This window comes from Rhinolophus sinicus, chromosome 14 (genome assembly GCF_057876585.1).
Source record: "Rhinolophus sinicus isolate RSI-liver-muscle chromosome 14, RSI-T2T, whole genome shotgun sequence".
Classification (NCBI taxonomy): domain Eukaryota; kingdom Metazoa; phylum Chordata; class Mammalia; order Chiroptera; family Rhinolophidae; genus Rhinolophus; species Rhinolophus sinicus.
Window position 1 is genome coordinate 101,511,308 of NC_142514.1, and position 17,661 is coordinate 101,528,968.

The 17,661-nt window shown below is 42.4% G+C and overlaps 1 protein-coding gene across 13 annotated transcripts in view; it reads right to left on the minus strand.

The window, feature by feature from the left end:
- KMT2A (lysine methyltransferase 2A) overlaps positions 1–14,670 on the minus strand; it is a 78,089-nt gene extending 63,419 nt beyond the window's left edge. For 3 of the 13 annotated variants that reach the window (XM_074335396.2, XM_088791428.1, XM_074335397.2), the window contains exons 1-2: positions 14,108–14,669; positions 11,927–12,025 (exon numbers count right to left, since the gene is read on the minus strand). In XM_074335396.2, coding sequence (XP_074191497.1) covers positions 11,927–12,025; positions 14,108–14,563 — 555 coding nt within the window. In that variant the 5' untranslated portion in view covers positions 14,564–14,669. Of the gene's footprint in view, positions 1–11,926; positions 12,026–14,107 lie in introns of all 13 variants that reach the window. The other 10 variants (XM_088791429.1, XM_074335398.2, XM_074335395.2 and 7 more) reach the window with 5 other exon arrangements.
- Positions 14,671–17,661: the final 2,991 nt, after the last annotated feature.

Below are 17,661 nucleotides of genomic sequence, written 5' to 3' on the forward strand. Positions count from 1 at the left end.
AAGACCTAGCTGGACCATCAGCTCTAATGCATCTTTTAGAGCAAAAATTAATATAAGACCCGGTCTTATGTGAGACCAGATATTACATTATATTTTATTACATATTATGCTATATTATATATGACATGACATTATATTATATTATATAATACCCGGTCTTACATTAAAATAAGACTGGGTCTTATATTAACTTTTGCTCCAAAAGACGCATTAGAGCAGATGGTCTGGCTAGGTCTTATTTTTGGGGAAACACAGTAGTTTCCTTGCCTGGGAATAACAGCTACCTCAAAGGGTGGTCAAAATTAGGTGAGAAAACACACTACAGGTACTCAGAATATTGCCTGGCCCACAATAAACACTTAGTAAACGCTAACCACTTTTATTATTCTCCAAATGGAAATGTCAAATAGGCGTCTGGTTATAAAAGCATGGGACTCCAAGAAGTAGTCAGGGTTAGGAGACAAAGATTTAGTAATCCTGGGCATATAGATGAGGCCTGCATGGGATCACTTAGGAAGAGTGCATAGATAGAGAAGGTAGCCAAAGGTAGTCTCCTAGGTGACTCTTATATTCAGGAGAATTAAGCAGAGGAGGAAAACCGTACTGAAAATTAATAACCAATGAGTTAAGAAAACAGCCGATTGAATGTAGTGTTATAGAATCTAAGAAAAGGGTGTTTCAAGAAGGAAGTAGTCAGCTGGTTCAAATGCTGCCCAGAAGGTTTAATAGGATGAGGACTGAGAATTATGTATTCAATCTGGCAAGAAAGAGGTCCTTGAGGACTTCGATAAGAGATATTTCAGTAGTCGTGGGGTTATAAAAGCCCAATTACAGTGGCTGAGGACGGGATAAGAGGTGAAAGGGGAGACAGCACTTTCAAGCTTTGTTGTAAAAGGGAACGGAGAACTAGGTAGCAGCTAAAGGGGGACGTGAGGTCAAGGTTTTTTTTCCAAAGGCCATATTAAGACAGGCAGTTTTATATGTTGATGAGACCAATCCAGTTGAGAGAGAGAAACTGCCAAAGCAGGAGAGGAGATAAGTACAGAAACCAGCTTGAGTAGATGAGAGGATGGGGTCCACAGAGGGAGAGTGGTGCTTCAACTGTACACAGCAACAAGAGGATAAGAAAGGAAAAGCTATTAAACACCTTGAAAATATTAAAAATATCTTGATTCCTATATTACACTTGGTATAACTGCCTCTGAAGAAATCAATAAATCAGTAAATGATGAATACTTTAAATGTTCCCAAGAACAACTCTGTTAATACTAGTTTTGGAAGCTTCAACCTTTGAATTACCAATTTCCAAAGTGTCTGCTAAGTATTGTAATTTTATTACTGATATTCATGTTGTATTTTAAGCTGAACTCAGTAAAAAGAAAGGAATTGTTCAGTGCTAATGCTCCCAACACTTGGTCATCTGCCTGGAACATAAAAGATGTTCTTTGAACAATGAATTACATTTTCTAATCTCTTCATTTCTTACTTTGTAGAGTGCTATATTCATTAGTGTCATTTAGGGGAAAGATGAGCCTCTTTGAAAGCACTTTTTCATCATTTGTAATAGAATAAAATATAGTAGCACCTGTAAATCATTTCCAAAAAAGTAGACTATAACAAGAATGCTGTTGAATCTGTAAGCATACATGTACTCAAGCATAATTAAATACAAACATCAAGAGACAAACTTCTGAAGCTAAAATGGTTTCTGAAACCCAACCACTCAAGAAAGGTATGCAGTTATTGAACTAACATCATTCTCGTCAATAGATTGGCAGGGGCAGAGCCAACACCAAATTCTGTTACTGGGCATCAAAGAGAACAGTGGTTGCTTGAATTCATAACAGATGGGAAGAGATTTAAATTGTTTTAAATATAATTTCTGCCTGATACTGAGAAATGTTAAACCAAAAAGTCACCTTGGATTCAACAGTACAAAGACAACAAAACAATCAATACACTGTTCTTCAATAACAATAGTTGGTAAAACTTTCACCCATACAGAATGAAATCAGTTTGCAAATATTTAATTCAATTCTACCTAGCAACCAGCACTTAAGAAACACAAATGTTACCCATTTTGTAATTAGAGAAAGTAGTATCCCTTCATCCACACTCCATGTCAACAAGAGCAAGAAGCAAAGATGCTTAAAACAGCTAAGCAAATGAGACAGGTGAACTCCACTCATTCTGCTTCAGAAAGTAGCTAATATGTCTTTAAAAACAAAACAAAACAAACAAGCAAAATAAACTCACTACATCAGATAGTAAGCTATAAGATTCTTGGCAATGCCCCAATTTACTTTTAAATATAAAAACAAAACAAAACATCAAGAAAGGTGTATTTCTAGACTCCTAGGTTCCAGTTCTGAACTAGTTTACCTGCTCACTGCTGAAGAAATAAGCCCACTTTAACAGATATACTATAGAAATTAAGTTAATCACAGGCACAGGGTTTATTCTTGTTTAATACAAAAGTACCACAAAATGACCAGATCCATTTGAATAAGCTGGAAAAATTAAACAAACAAACACTAACACTGCTTTCAGAGATGGTTCTTTTTATTATTAGAGCTTTTGGTCCTTCATATGCCAATTTTAAGTAAACTTTTTTGTGCACTATATGCTCATTCAACTACAAGTTTCTACTATAAATTTTTTTCTTTTCCTTCTGGTTTGTTGTCTTATCTTGGTGCAAATCTCAGGTTGCATCTGTCCTTCAGGGAAGATGGGCTGTTGAATAACCAATAGCAAGCAACAAAAGTAGCACTGAGGAATTCACAACTTCCTTCTTCCTACAAGTTTAATAGGGTGATCTCTCCATAGTCAGTTTTCTGAAGGAGCAATGGTTAGATGACAAAAGTGAATATTCCCTTTAGCAAAAAAGCAAAGCTACCAAGTCAGTCAATACAATTTTGACCCAATATTTTTTAGGAATAAATGTTCAATACGAGTTGGGAAGTTTTACATACTTAATACCTTGAAAAACCATCTGATTACCAAATCACATTTGGAAGTTTGCCATCACATCTGAGAAGCCCACATTATGTATGCGGCATTAACCTATTTAAAAAAAAAAAAGTCCCTGGTATTTTTTTTTATTACTCTAACACTAGTCTCTCAAGCAGTATAAAGAATCATGAGAATTATTCTTTGCTTTTATAATCTCTTGCCTTCTGAATTTATACTTGTATGACTAGCAACGAAAAGTTATAGGTAAAAAGTATGAATGTCTTATATTTCCAATTTCCAGACTTTCTCAATAGACACCCAATTTTACAATTAGGGCATCAAACTGCCCTTCACTTTTGCCATCACTGGCAGAATTCATGCAACAATCCAGCTCCACCTTTGAACTCCAGTCATTTTATGTAAATAAACTTAAATAAACCAAGTATCAATTCATCAAAAAGAAGGAATTTATACACAATTCCAGTACTAAATTCCAAAGTCCTAAATCTTCAAAAACCCAATCAAGGTTTTAGAACTAAGAGCTGGGAGGAAAACAAGCTAGTATTAGCATCAGTCTGCCCAGACTTTTGGTAATCTATATGAATAATCCCAATTCACAGTTTTCATTCTGACTGTGCATGAAATGCTTTCTGCAACCCAACATGTCTAAAAGGTTTCATTCTGAGTCATGCAGGCCCTCCACTGCAACCTCAAAAGCCAAGGGTCAGAAGCCTTTTTAATCCTCATTAACATGAAGTAAACTTATTTTAGATTGGACAGGATTTACAAAGCACTTGTTAATAATACATCCACAAGCAGTGATAACCTTAACAAGCAATATTCTGAAGCACATCTCCAAACTACAACTGAAAACGGACATAAAATCTACAAATACTTACTTGCTTCCTATATTGAGACCACACCTATTTTCCCTGGTTTCTCTTAATGTTTAGGATTTGTCTGTTAGTTCCATCTACTAAATTTTTATTCTCCTATAAAACCACTATAAAATCATTTCATAAAGACATTTCTCTGGAGTTTACTACTGAAAGTTAATTATTGCCATAAATTGACAATTCAAATCAAATCCTTCTTCGGCAGTCAGCGAAGCCCTAGGATCCTTTGGGGAACATTGAGACGTATAGAACATGATCCATGTCTTCTAGGATCCAAATAAAAACATACTTATTGATTCACGAAGAAGACAGCTTGAGAAGTTATTTTATACATATATAGGCAGGACTGTACTTTAAAAACCCACCTCCAGAGAAGATCATAGAATTACTTGGGCAACCTTTTTATCATCACTCTGACAACCATCATTAGCAACAAGTTCTTTACACAGCTACTCTTTGCTTCAGTTTAAACCTATTTTTCTTTTATTCTAGTATCAGTAGAGCTGGAAAACTACTGGTTACCATTCCTAATAATGGATCCACTCATGTTTTTTTAAGTTACTAAGTTGCCTCTCAACCTTTAATTCTCCCAACCTTTCCTCAGACGACCGACTTCCCATAATATAACCATCTTTGGAGTCTACTCAGAACCGTCTCCAAGGTCGCCTCATCCCTTTTAAGTTGAAGAACGTAGAAATGGAAACAACACTCTACTAAGGGGAGAATCAGCACTAGTGTTATCTATATAAAGATGATGCCATCCCATCAGGATACCGCAACATCACTTTTAAAACCCCAATCAGTACTTTTACAAAATGTCCTCTGATGGCGCTTAGACTTCCCTGTGATACTTTAGTTTAAAATTTTTTTAATTACTCACAATTATCCTGCTAATCCTCTTGTACATCAATAGCTTATGTAACATGTCCTTGCAATGTATTCCCAAAAGTTGTATGTACAAATTTTCAATTCAACAAACATTTACTGATAAGCTTCTGCATCAAAAGTCACCACTATAAACAATATAAAACATTAAGTGATGACTTAGGAATGGTCCATGTCTTAAGGAAAAAAAAATCACAATCTAATGGGGGACAGACAGACACAATAAAAAGTATTTACAACATAAGGATCCTGAAGTAAATTCTTTAAGGGTAGGTAAAAAGTACAATAAGGAAACAGGAAAGGAGAAGTTGAATTTCAACTAGTAGTGGTATTTGTGAAAACTTCACAGAAGAGTTGGAAACTGGGGATGGATCTGAGCTGAGCCATCAAAGATGAGTAAGTCAGAGGCAGGGCAAGGTGGGAAAGACTCTAAGGCAAAGAAGAGGCATTCCAAAGGTATGAAGGCAAGTACACAGACTGTGGAGAACATCTAATAGATTCGTAATCCAACATGGTTGAAGCACGTAAGTGAGAATGTGTGTTCAAGAGAGAATGTTCAAAATGTAGAAATGTAGGCCAGCTAGATTATGAAAGGCTGAGAATTTTAAATCTTATTTTATATTCAGTGACAGGTCAAAGGATTTTAAGAGTAAAGTGACATAATCAGATGTGTATTTGAGAAAACTATTGGCAATATTGTAGACAGTGAAAAGGAAGGCAAGAAGACCAGTTAGGAGATTATGGTAATAATCCATGCAAAGGTAATGGAAATTAAAAGTAGGATGGTAAAAACAGAAAAGCAGGGACAGATTAAAGAAACACTATAAAAGTATCATGGACAGGCCTCAGAAATTGATTAGATGGTGTGGGAAAACAAAGAAATTGAAGATAGCACAGTGCAGAGAGGGTGAATGGGCTTTCAAACAAGTACAGGTTTAGATTTGAATTCTAGTAATAGCTCAGCCACTTACTAGCCGTATGATTTAAAGAAAGCTGCTTAACTTGTCTGTGCCTCAGTTTCTTCATTTGTAAAAGATGGTGCATGAGGTACTTCAACAAACTTTTTCTTTGAGAAAGCAGAACTGTATTTTTCCTTAAGCACACCACTCTCTACTAGTCACCCTTAAACTTTAATTTGTTTGACTATTCTACTTGTGGTTATTTTTATTTCTTAAGTTTCAACCCCCAGAAATTATAACCTACAATTTAGCATTTCTTCTGTAATTAAACTGTTAATTGCATTGATCTCTGTAGACCAACACTTACTCTCCTCAAGCCAAAACTTGACAACAAATGTCAAATAGTTACCAAGTACAGACTAATAATGTATCTGAATCTGGGGTCCAAAAACCCTGACGTGCCTCAGAGTTGTTGCAGGGGATCACCAAGTCCACTCATCAAAAGATAAGGAACACTAGTTACAGAGACCAGACTAGCAACCCTAATATAGCTGCCTTGATAATTATGCAACTCATGGAGGCACTATATTCCTTGGTATCCTACCTTGCTATTTACTGTCTTGTTCTTTCTCCTCCGTTTTTTGCCTTACCTTTAATTATGTTCTAGTTGGACATCAATGGTATCCACTGTTACCAACATGCTTGGTTCTAGCTTACTGATGAACTTGACACCCAGACCAAAATCAAGAACATACTACAGTCAAGATTATAGCATTCAAACAGGTGTATGGATACACATATACAGGTATACCTCAAAGTAATGAAAACCAGTTACCTTGGTGAAAAAAATACTATAGCATTCATGTCCTTTCACTCTCTGAATCCTAATAATTAGGGCTTCCTATGTACCAGGCAAAGTGCTAAGTACATTGCATGCATAATTTCAATTAAGCTTCACAATAATCTTACGAAGCATGATTACTGATAATTTACAAATGAAGAAACTAAAGCATGGAGAGGTTAAGAAAATTTTCCAAGGTCACTGAGCTAATAAATGGCAGAGTCAAGATTTGAACCCAGGCTGTCTAAATCCAGAGCCCATGGACCAAAAGATCTTAATTACTGTGCTATATTATTACAGATTAGATAATGAGATTCTCCCCCTCCTTTGTAAAGGTATTTATATATGCACAAATAAAAAATCCTAGCCAGAGAGATTACAAAAGGATTTCCACATTAACTAAGCTTAAAGAGATGTTATCCACATGGTTTTACTGCTTATAATTAAACGCAATGATTGAGGGACAATGTTGTATGTTTGTGTTTGATCTAAAAATCAGTTAATACTCACGATGAACAGAAGTTGAACATAGGCACGTGTGTATCCACTCGGTATAGATATTTATTGTAGAAATTTTGATTAACTTCTCCCAGTTTTTAGAACTGAGATAGTACAAAGAAGAGCTTAATGAAAAAAATTTTCTCCAAACACACTCCTCATAAGTAGTCTTACTCTCCTAGTTCAAGACAGAAAGGCACAATTACTTTGACACTGTATAAGGAAAAAGAAACAGTGCTTCAGCAAAGCATGGATCACAAGGTTCATAGTCTTTACTGCTGAAAGACATCAAAAAATCTACACCCAAACATTCCAACCAAACAACACAAAAACAGAGATGCCAAGAAAACACATAAAATATATGGAAGAAAACTCCAACTCCAGAAATAAATGCCAGTGAAATAGATCCTACCCTCTGGTGCCACAAAGGCATTGCTGCAGCAATAATTAAAGGTAAGATATAATGGGGAAATCCCTTGAGTCTGTATGTCAAATAGAAAAACAACTACTAATTTCAAAAAAAGGGGAATTTTCATCCACAGCAAAAGAAAACTGCCAACTAACTCTTACATTGATACTTCTAACTGTTAAAACTCATTAGGGCAATATATTCAACATCTAAAAAGGTAAACCAAGTTTGGCCTTTAAGAAGTTTTGTACTAATCCTACAAGAGGACTTATGTCAACCAAAACAACTACAAATCACACAACAAAATTCTTCTTTCAAATGTCTTCGTCTTTAAAAGCTAATGTCTGGCAGAGGCTACAGCCTCATGGTTGGCTTCTCCTGGTGTGTAACCTGACAAGGTACAAAGCTCATTGAAATATTTAACAGCAATGGTATGGATTTCTTTGGATAGGTCAAGAAAAGCAGCTCTTCCTTTTAAAAAACATGAAGAACCATTTTATGGGATGTCGTTCCCTGAATCCAAGTGTCTGTATTTCCTTGGGGCTTTCTCAGAGAACTTACTGAGGGGGGAAATGAAAAGACTAACAAAGGACCCCTTTTCTCTCCCCATTTCCAATATAATCCACCTCAGCTACAGCGCCAGTAGCATCCACACTGTCATAAATGCCAGCAATTAGAGAATTAGGCCATAAAACCACCCACTCAGGTATAAGAGGGCAGGCCTCCGGCTTTACTTAATGCATGCCATAAAAACCATGTACTTCCTTCTTTCAGGCCTTCTTCACAACCAATGAAATGATGATAACAAAAAAAGTAGCCCTTTGTCTGACTGCCTCATATTGATGTGATCAAGGAAATCATCTGGGTCCAGGTAAAGGATTTAAGATTACTTTTTCTTAATAAAGACTGCATTTCCTCTAGCATGCCATATATAAATCCATTAAAGGATATGCTGTATTTTGAGCACTAATAGAATGGAAACTAAAATGAAACGTTTTCCAGAAAAAATATTTTACCTTATGCTGAAACTACTCTAGAAGCCTAGCCAATTCTAGAACTTTCCAAGAAATATTGGAGTCTTCTTAATTAACTCAATAATTTCTACAGCCTCCTGAAGACTTTTCTAATAAAAAAGCTAATTCAAATCTCAAAGTTAACTTTCATTCAGTCTATGTTTTAAAATCTGATACAATTTAGGAGTAATCAATAATTTCATTGTCTTCACAACCTATCAGTCCATAAAATTCACAAGTCTGTGATTTACTCCACACGAGGTTTGATTTATCAAGCTTTAAACCAATCTAGATAAGACCCAAATACTTTTTAACACTGAACTCTACAGCTTCCTCTTTCCTACTAGTGCCTACAGGGTCAAGAGTTTAATTCAATGTAGGTACCTCAGGTCAGACTCCTTAGTAACAACCTTTCTTAATACCTGAAAATAACGTATGCATACAAAAGAAGATCCCACCCAGCAATCCTAGAATAAATTCCTCCCAGAGTAGTGACGGTCACAAAGCTTCCCCTTCTCAAAGGTCTATGCCCCTGGGCTCTCCACTTTGGCAGAGGAAGAAGGGAAAGAGACAGGATATTCACAAAAGGCCTGACTTGAAGGCCTTCAGTTAAATGCTAGAGGGAAGTTGAAGTTCTGTGCCAATGCTCCTGGAATGTGGGCAGGCACAAAGAGATCTTAATTAGGAGACCTACAATTAAAATACAGTGAGTCTCCCGAAGAGAAGAGGCACTGCGGTATGCGATGCCTCAGAGCAAGCAAAGCACTGACGACACCCCCTCTAGCCACAGGGCACAGCAGGCAGTGGGTACTGAGTCTGCACAGTGGCTCTATGGAAGGATATCACCAAGGTGAGCAAAGAGATGGGAACTGAGTCAAGATGGGCGTATTTTCTCTTTTCAACTTCCAATCAGAAGAATCACTGTTTTGTGAATGATTTCCTACAGGTGCACATACCTTAAGATCATTAAATGGAAGGTAAAGATGGGCATTATGTCATATGGTTTTCATGGACAGATGAAGAAAAGTTCTAAATACTGCATTTCTGATGCTCAGTACAAAGCAAAGTACTACATTTCAGAGCATATTAACAACTACTCCCTGTAACATAGGTACTATCACTTTGGATTTATAAATACATTAGTGTATTGGATTTTTCTTTTCATTTAAAAGCTCACACATCTAGAGGAATACACTACCTAGATTAAAAATAACTTCCCTTTTGGACAGTCCAGAATTCACAACATTGAAAACAGGAAAACAAATTTAGCCGAACAAGAGGGACTCTGAACACCAGATGAGTTGTATTTAAAATTTGATCATTTTTCTTATAATTGAAATTGGTCAACTTTAGCAAAGAACTTTTTGCATACATTTAAATCCTTATATTTTGTCCATACAATGAAAACTTTCCCAAGTTGAAATTTCCCTTCCCAATAACAGTGCCAGTCAAATAGGCAAATATTAAATATTAATATTAAAAATTACCAAAGAGGCTAATATTGAAAATTACCGAAGAGGCTCCCTGACTCTGACTCTTTAAATAAACTCAATAAGAAGTTCTGGCCTGACCAAAAAATTAACATAATAAAAAGGAATCAGAATACTGGAGTAGAAAAGAATTCATGAGCTAATATTTAATCCAACATTTTCATTTTACAGATGAGAAATTGTAAGGAGTGCCTAAGGTCCCATAATGGTTAGTTAGAGAGACGAGTACGAGAAGAGCCCATGTCCACTGACTTCCACTCCAAGCCTTCTGCTAGTCCACTTGTGTTCTCTGATTCATTTTCCTTCTGCCAAACTCAGGATCAGCTATACAGGCAATGAGGGAGCAACTCCCATTCTTGATACATATGCCCAGTGACCAGCCAAAACAAACAAACAAACAAACACAAAAAACAACAACACAGGCTCTCCAACTACAGGACCATCATCTTTTCTAAACCCAACGCAAGAGCCCACCTTAGTCCACTAAACTGCCATTTCAAATAAAAACAAATTAATAAACAAAGACTAGTTGCTAATTAAAAGACCATTTTTAGGGTTTATATTAAAACAGCACAAATTCTAGTCACCACAGAGGATGCTGTACTATGTTTATTTAGATGGCAAAGTATAGTAGCATTAACACTACCTGAGACAGTCCTCAGAAAAGTGGGGCACTGACACTATGCAAGGGAGACGGAAGGCAAAAAAGCAGACCTCTGACTTCTTAATAGTGCTCGATAAAATAAAATTTTAATTCTACTTTCAGCCACACAGAAAGCCAAAATAGGAGACTAGCAACACCTATATGTTTTTTAAAATAATCCCATTCTGACAGAATTTGGTCATGAAGAACTCTTATATGTAGTTGTAACTCAGGGAGAGATTCAATGAGGAAAGTTAGGAACGTTTAGAAGTGAAGGACAAGTCTCCTACGACAAAAGGAGTTTAAACAGGGACGTGAGCTGGAAGTTCTGTCACCTTTCAACCACCTTAACTGACTAATTCTATTAAGCATTAACTTACATTTTCTTATGAACAAGTTACAGTCATTATTCATTTAAAGCAAATCAGAATTGAAAAACGCTAGACTCATTCTGGATCACAAGCCATATCTTCATGAATCCAGGCAAGACCTGAAACAGCTGAATGAATTCTGAGAAACAATCTTCAGAATTCTCTAAGTATGTCAGCCCAGGGGAACCCTAAACTTCCCTTTTGGAACTTTATCATTGATTTGTAAGACCTTGTAACAGAATGCTTGGTTTCTACAATGAAAACTACCACGTCAAAGGGCATAATCACTAAGGTTTAGTACTAAACCAAACTATGGGTTAGCACTGACAAACGCATGCCATCAACCCACACCAGATTGCCTCAAACTACTACATAAAAAGCTTACCAACAGCTCGTCGTTCAAGCCCAATTCAGAAAAAATGCTGAAGTTTAATGTAAGGCATTAACCACTGTTATAATGAAGTAAAAATTACTGTTCAGGTAAAACTGTTTAAGAGAAAAAAACTTATTAATATGACCTTATTTGAAATAACTGCAATTCCTTGACAGGCTTCACTACATACTCCTGCTAAGCAAAATAATGCCAGTGGACAAGAAAATGTTAGCACCTGATTAAAACTTTAAAGGTGATTTGTCAAAGACAAACAACAGAAAAAATATTCTGGTGCCCAGACATTAGGTCCCTGAATCCAGGTGGCTCTCTTTCTCACCAGTCTCTTGAAAAGCTATGATTAGAAACTGTCAGTATAAAACTTTGCTTTTGAATATGTGATAACATTTGGAATGTGAACACTTGGTCCTTCAATACAAAATACACGAGCATGCTAAACTAGAAGAAAATGCTTCTCAGGATCCTCTTAAAATAGACTAACTTGTCCTAATAGAGACTTTCTTATACTCAAATATACATGGGGCTAAAATTCTACATATAACCAGGCAAGTCTCAATTTTGAAAATAAGCAGGTAAATGAAATGTCTTTTTTTTTTTTTTTCGCTGCTGTATCTTTTAAAAAAGCAAAATCAACTCACATTTAAGCACCAACTCCATGCAAGTAACCTGAACGGTTCAGTCTTTTTGTCATGTATGAGGCCTTTGGTTCTCCAACTACATGGGATCTGTGTTGTTAGCTTAAAAAATACAGAATTGGCCTTTCAAAAAAAAATAATAATCTACAGCAACCAATAAATAGTCTCAAGCAACCCTGCTGACTGCAGCTGCCTTCTGAAGGCTGGGAAAAGGAGGTGGAGATAGAGCGGAGAGGCAGGGAAAAGGAACGCTGCAGCTAGCTATAAGCAAGGAACACGCCCCCATCATGTCCTCCTCGCTCTGTCAGAAGGCGGGTTGTTGTCAGCCTCCCGATTAGACTGCCTTAGAAAGGGTTTTTAAAAGGAGGCAGGAAGACTAACAACTAAAAAAAAGCCAGCTCCTAGAAAGGAGGGGCCGTGGTCCCTGGGATCTCCTCCCTCCCCTTCTTCCCAGGATCTCTGAGTATATCTAAAGAGGTGCGGGGCACAATAGGGGACAAGGGGTTTGCCCAGAATATTTTGCGTGCACCAACGGCAGAGGACGCAGGAAACGCCTGGTTGTTATCTTTCCCTTTCTGTTTCAATCAAGAGCACTCCAGAGCAGCAACCCCCTACCCCCCTTCCCTTCGGCCCCTAGCAGCTGCTCTTCCTCCTCCTAGCATCCCCCATCCTCTTCTCCCCCCTCCCCTACAATTCAAACTCGCCCTTCTGCATCCAATGGAAAACAAATGCGCAACGGCACTGGCTGAACCTGAACTCAACTTCCCTTCCCAAGGCAACTTTCCTTTTTGCTGAAGGGGGCTGAATAATGCTTATCAAAGCAACCCTATTCTCACCCAGTACTAATGGGGAAGGGGTAAAGCTCTTGACCCTTCATCTATCTTGGGTCCCTTATAAGAATCAGAGAGATAACCCTAAATCCTCCTTCTTAAGGAATAACTTTGCTCCATAACCGCCCCCCCAACCAAAAGCAACCACCACCACACTAAAGTAAAACTGTCCCTTATCTACTCTCCTCACCCCAACCCTGCTTCCCCCACCCCTTCCAAACCCCAGGACTGACCTAGGAAAAGGTGGATCGATAATGAAATGATGGAGAAAAGAAGGGTGGGAGGGAGCTAGGGCTGGAGACTGCTGTGCTCTCCCGCACAGTGGGTGGGGTAGGAGAGCAGCTGCTTCCCCTGGGAGGATGCTGCCCAAGTCCCCCCACAAACACCTCCCCTCACAGGGGCCCCCTTTCCCAGAGCTAGAGGGAAAGCCTGCCTCCTTTCCAGGGGAAATGGTGGAAAGCTGTTCTCTGAACCTAGGGGACAGTGGACTATTTCCCCCTCAAAGATGTCAGTAATCCTTAATTCTAAAGGAGGGAAAGGGAGTGAAGGTAGCGTAATTCCCTGCTACCAAGAGGCTAGAAACTGTAGCTCTGTAAGATGGGGGGAATAGACTGCTGCTGTGTGAGATCACCGTTACCTTCAGAGGGAAAGGAGGTGAAGGAGAGGAAAGTAGATTTTTCTTGGTGGGGTAGAGCGGCATGAGGGAGCATCTATCGGCTTGGGATGAGGATGGGGGTGGAGGATGGAGGTGAAGGAAGGGGGAGTGGTTGGCACTGTATGGACCTGGCCCGGGAATGCGGCGAGGGTTCATCACGTTTTCGAAAGCAAGGTGCTGGAAGGGACATCGGTCCCCAAGGGTAGGAAGAGAACGTGGCCCCGGATGAGACCATCACCCGAGAGATGCCCAAGAGGAAAACTGCCCCAAGAGTAAAACATCTGCCCAGAGGGAGAGGCGGGGATGTGGCGGGATCAGGTCTCTAGGAGGGAGGGAGGGAGGGAGGAAGGAATCTTGCTCGGATGAGGTAATCTGTGAAAAGGAGGAGGGGTTCAGTCCCGGGATGGGAAACCCCGACGAGGGGTCTTTGCCAAGGGATTTGGGCAAGGGTCAGGAGAAGGAGGATAGCTATGGGTGGAGGGCAAACACCCTCAGCCAGATAAGTCCAAATCCCGGGGTGGGGGCGCCTGGGGGTCTGAACCCATGTATGGGGGTTCCAAAATGGGAGGGCCTTTTGCCCCGGGTCAAGGACCCTAGGATGGTCCCAGAATTGGGATGCTCCACAGTCCCAGATGGGGGAGGGGAGGGGGCTCTGCAGAGGGTCGAGACCCCGGACCTGGGGGTTCCTCGCCCCCTTACCTCTCCGCTGCCGCCTCCCCCGCCGCTCTCCCCAAACACCGCCCGGAACCGGCGCAGGTTGGTGCCGATGGCGGCCGAGACCTGCAGCGCCGCGTCGAAGCCCGGGCCCACCCGGAGCAGGGCCGGCCCAGAAGAGGCTGAGGACGATGACGAAGACGAAGACGAGGCGGACGACGAAGAGGCTGCTGAGGCGGCGGCCGCTCCCCCTGGAACCCCAGCCCCGCTGCTTCCCGCCGCCGCCGCCGCCACCGCCGCCGCCGCCGCCGCCGCGGCCGCCACAGCCGGGGGGGAGGGGGGCGCCCCGGGACCGCCGCCGCTGACCGGGGGCCCGGGGGGAAGCAGCAGGGCTGGGACGCGTTGCCGCGGGGCGCCCCCTAGGCCCCGGCGCCCCCCGCCGCCGCCGCCCCCGGTGGTCCCGGGTCGGGCGGGGAAGCGCCACCGACAGCTGTGCGCCATGTTCGCCCCGTGAAGTGAAGCAGCTAGAGGGAGAGGCGACAACACAGGGGGGCGGGGAGGCGGACGGGGGGCCGAGGGCCCCGGAACCAGCCTAACCCGCTCGGCTCCGCCCGGCGGCCTGCGCCCCACCAGCCGCCATGCAGAGCGCCGGGCCGCGCCAGCCGGCCCAGCAATCTGGATACTGCGCTCCGGTCTCCGCTTCTGACGTCTGGCCGCGGCTACTCCATCCCGAGGCCCGGGCCGCCGCCTCCTGCCCGCCCGCCCGCCCCGCAACCTGGATAACTGCCTGCCCCGCCCTCCGGGAGCGGCAGAGCTCGGGAAAAGGAGGGGGGAAGGAAGCCCAAGAGCCCGACGCGAATCGCGGGTTCCGGGGAGAGGGGGAGGGGGCGCGAACTAGGGGAGGATGGAGGCGGAGGGAGCTCGGCCGCCTGCAGCGGGGAGAGCCCAGAGGCAGATTACACACGTTCCCGGGATGCGCTGGGAATCGAACCACCCGGGAGAGCAGCTCCCAGGATAACGCGGCTGCCGGGTCGGGGACGAGAGAGCCAGCCTTCTCGGCCTCGGGGCACGGGCACAAGATGGGTCAGCCCTTATTTAACGCCTTTAGAATAAAAAAGCCTTTATTGTACTGCTTGCAAAACGGAAGCGTCGCCCAGTTAACTATATGCAAAACAGAAGGGCCCTCAATGAACGCGCTTTAAAAAATAAAAGAGCCCCTCCCATTTTCCTGCTGGAGGTCTCTCCAAAATGCACACAGCGAGTGGCAGGTCTCCCGCCACCTCTTCGCCCTACTAGGCACTCGGGGCTGAGGGATCCCTGGGTTTCGTGCCCTCTGCAGAGTTGAGCTGTTTTTCCAGCCAGGGTACGGGGGCCACGGCGTGCTCCGCTAACGAGGCGGTGTTATTACAACGTAGCTGAAGCTGGGTGGCTAACGGAGCCTGGAGGGAAGAGGCGGGCAAAAGCGCCCCCGCCTCTTCTTCCTCAGTTCTCTGCCAGCCGCTGCATGCAAAGCGGACCCTAATGTATGCATGCAGAGGGAGGGGGGGCTCGAGAGCACGTTTCTGATTAAGAGAGGGGGAGGAGAAGCGCGCTGGGCATTATGATACACTGGGTAGAAGGGGCCCGCCGGCGGCGAGCTCTGTGCGCGGGGTTAGCAGGCTGAGGGGGGAGGGGGAAGGAAGGAGGAGGGTTCCGGCGGGGGATGAATATCCACCCGGTTTACTTTATTGCGGGAAAGAAGGGAGGGCGCCTCAAGCTAGGCTTTAGAAGCCTGCTAGGCTGGGAAGGAGAAGGGAGGGAGGGGTTTGGACTGGGAGAACTTGCGTTGGCTGAGGCTGGGCGATCGATACACAACCTGCAGGCCCCAGCGCAGCCTCCATCCCCCAGCCGAGATGGAGTTCGCTGGAAGGTCACGCAGCCTTCCTGGACTCCCGTACCGGTACAGCGTACTGCCTGTAATATTACAGCCTGGGGCGGCGAATTTGGGAAGAAGGGGGAGGGTCGTGGTAAGCAGGTTGCAGTCAGCTCTAGTCCTCTGGAGGCTGCGCCGCTCGCCTCCAGAGAAGGTCCACGGCCTCCTGGTGCTGAAAACCTACGTCCTTCCGCTGGCGAAATGCTTGTACAGAGCTAACGATGGGGTAGGGGCTGGCGGGGAGCAGAGAAAGGGAAGAAATACAGGCGAGCTCCAACTCCCGTAACTCGTCCGCGATCGACCGTCATTCCAACCGCACAGGATGGACCCCAGATGGTTTGCAAAGCGCACAGTATCAAGCGCACACACAGAACCAGATTCCGTTGTTACATCGCGTGGTTTACTAGGTGCAAAAAGGGTGGGAGTAGCCAGAGAGTCTCTTATACAGCGGCCCCAGGACTCTGCTAAGGACATAGACACCCTATTGTGAACGGTTTCTCCATTGCAACGTATTTAGCGTTAGGCGCGGGGGTTTTGCTTCAGTGTAGCTGTTCTGATCAGTTACAGATTGGCGACCACGTGGATTCCCTCAAGCATCCCGATTTGTTCCCTCTCCCCCCCCTTATTTTTCTTTTGTATTTGCCCCCCCTTCTTTAATATGCATAACGGTCTGCAGAGGTAATAGGCTGGGGAATGAGTGACCGGCTTTAAATAACTGTGTCAACAGGATTTCTTCCCGTCCTCCACCCCTAAGAAAAGAAACCAGCTAGATTCTGAGTAACCTCCTCACTTGAAGCACATCTCATTTGGCACAGGTGGGAGGTTTGCAGGTTGGTGAGGGCAGCAGGAAGAAAGAATGTCTAAGATTGTGTGAAGTCCCCAGATTAAATCCTCTAAGTAGAAAAATTTGAGAAATCATCTAGTTTGTCTCTTTTCCTCCAGACTAGTTCAAAAGGAGCCAGAGCAAATCAGAATTTGGTTTATAGTTGGAGCCTTTATGGCAGAAATAATAACTTAGATTTGTTGAGTGTTTTCTGTGAGCCTAAGTGCTTTATGTGCATTCAGTTCTCACCAATCCTGTGAGATAATTCCGATTTTACAAATGGGGAAACTAAGGCTTAGAGTAATGTCCAAGGTCACACAGTAAGTAGCAGGACCAAAACTCACTGGGGTCTGACACCACTATCCATTAACCATACTGCTGATCCCCAAAAGACATACTATGCCATCTCACACTGATTAGGATGGCTACTATAAAAAAAAAAAGTGTTATCGCGGATGTGGAGAAATTGGAATGCTTATGCACTAGTGGTGGAAGTGTAAAATGGTACAACTGCTGTGGAAAACAGTATTGCAATTTCTCAAAAAATTTAAAATAAAATCACCATATGATCTAGAAATTCCACTTCTAACTATATACCCAAAAGAATTGAAAGCAGGGTCTCATGAAGAGATATTTATAAACCTATGTTCATGGCAGCATTATTCACAGTAGCTAAAACACAGAAGTAACCCAAGTGTCCATCGACCAATGCATGGATAGGCAAAATGTGGTATATTCATACAATGGAATATTATTTGGCCTTAAAAAGGAAGTAAATTCTGCAATATACTACTACATGGATGAACTTTGAGGAAATTATTCTAAATGAAACAAACCAGTCACAAAAAGACAAATACTGAATGA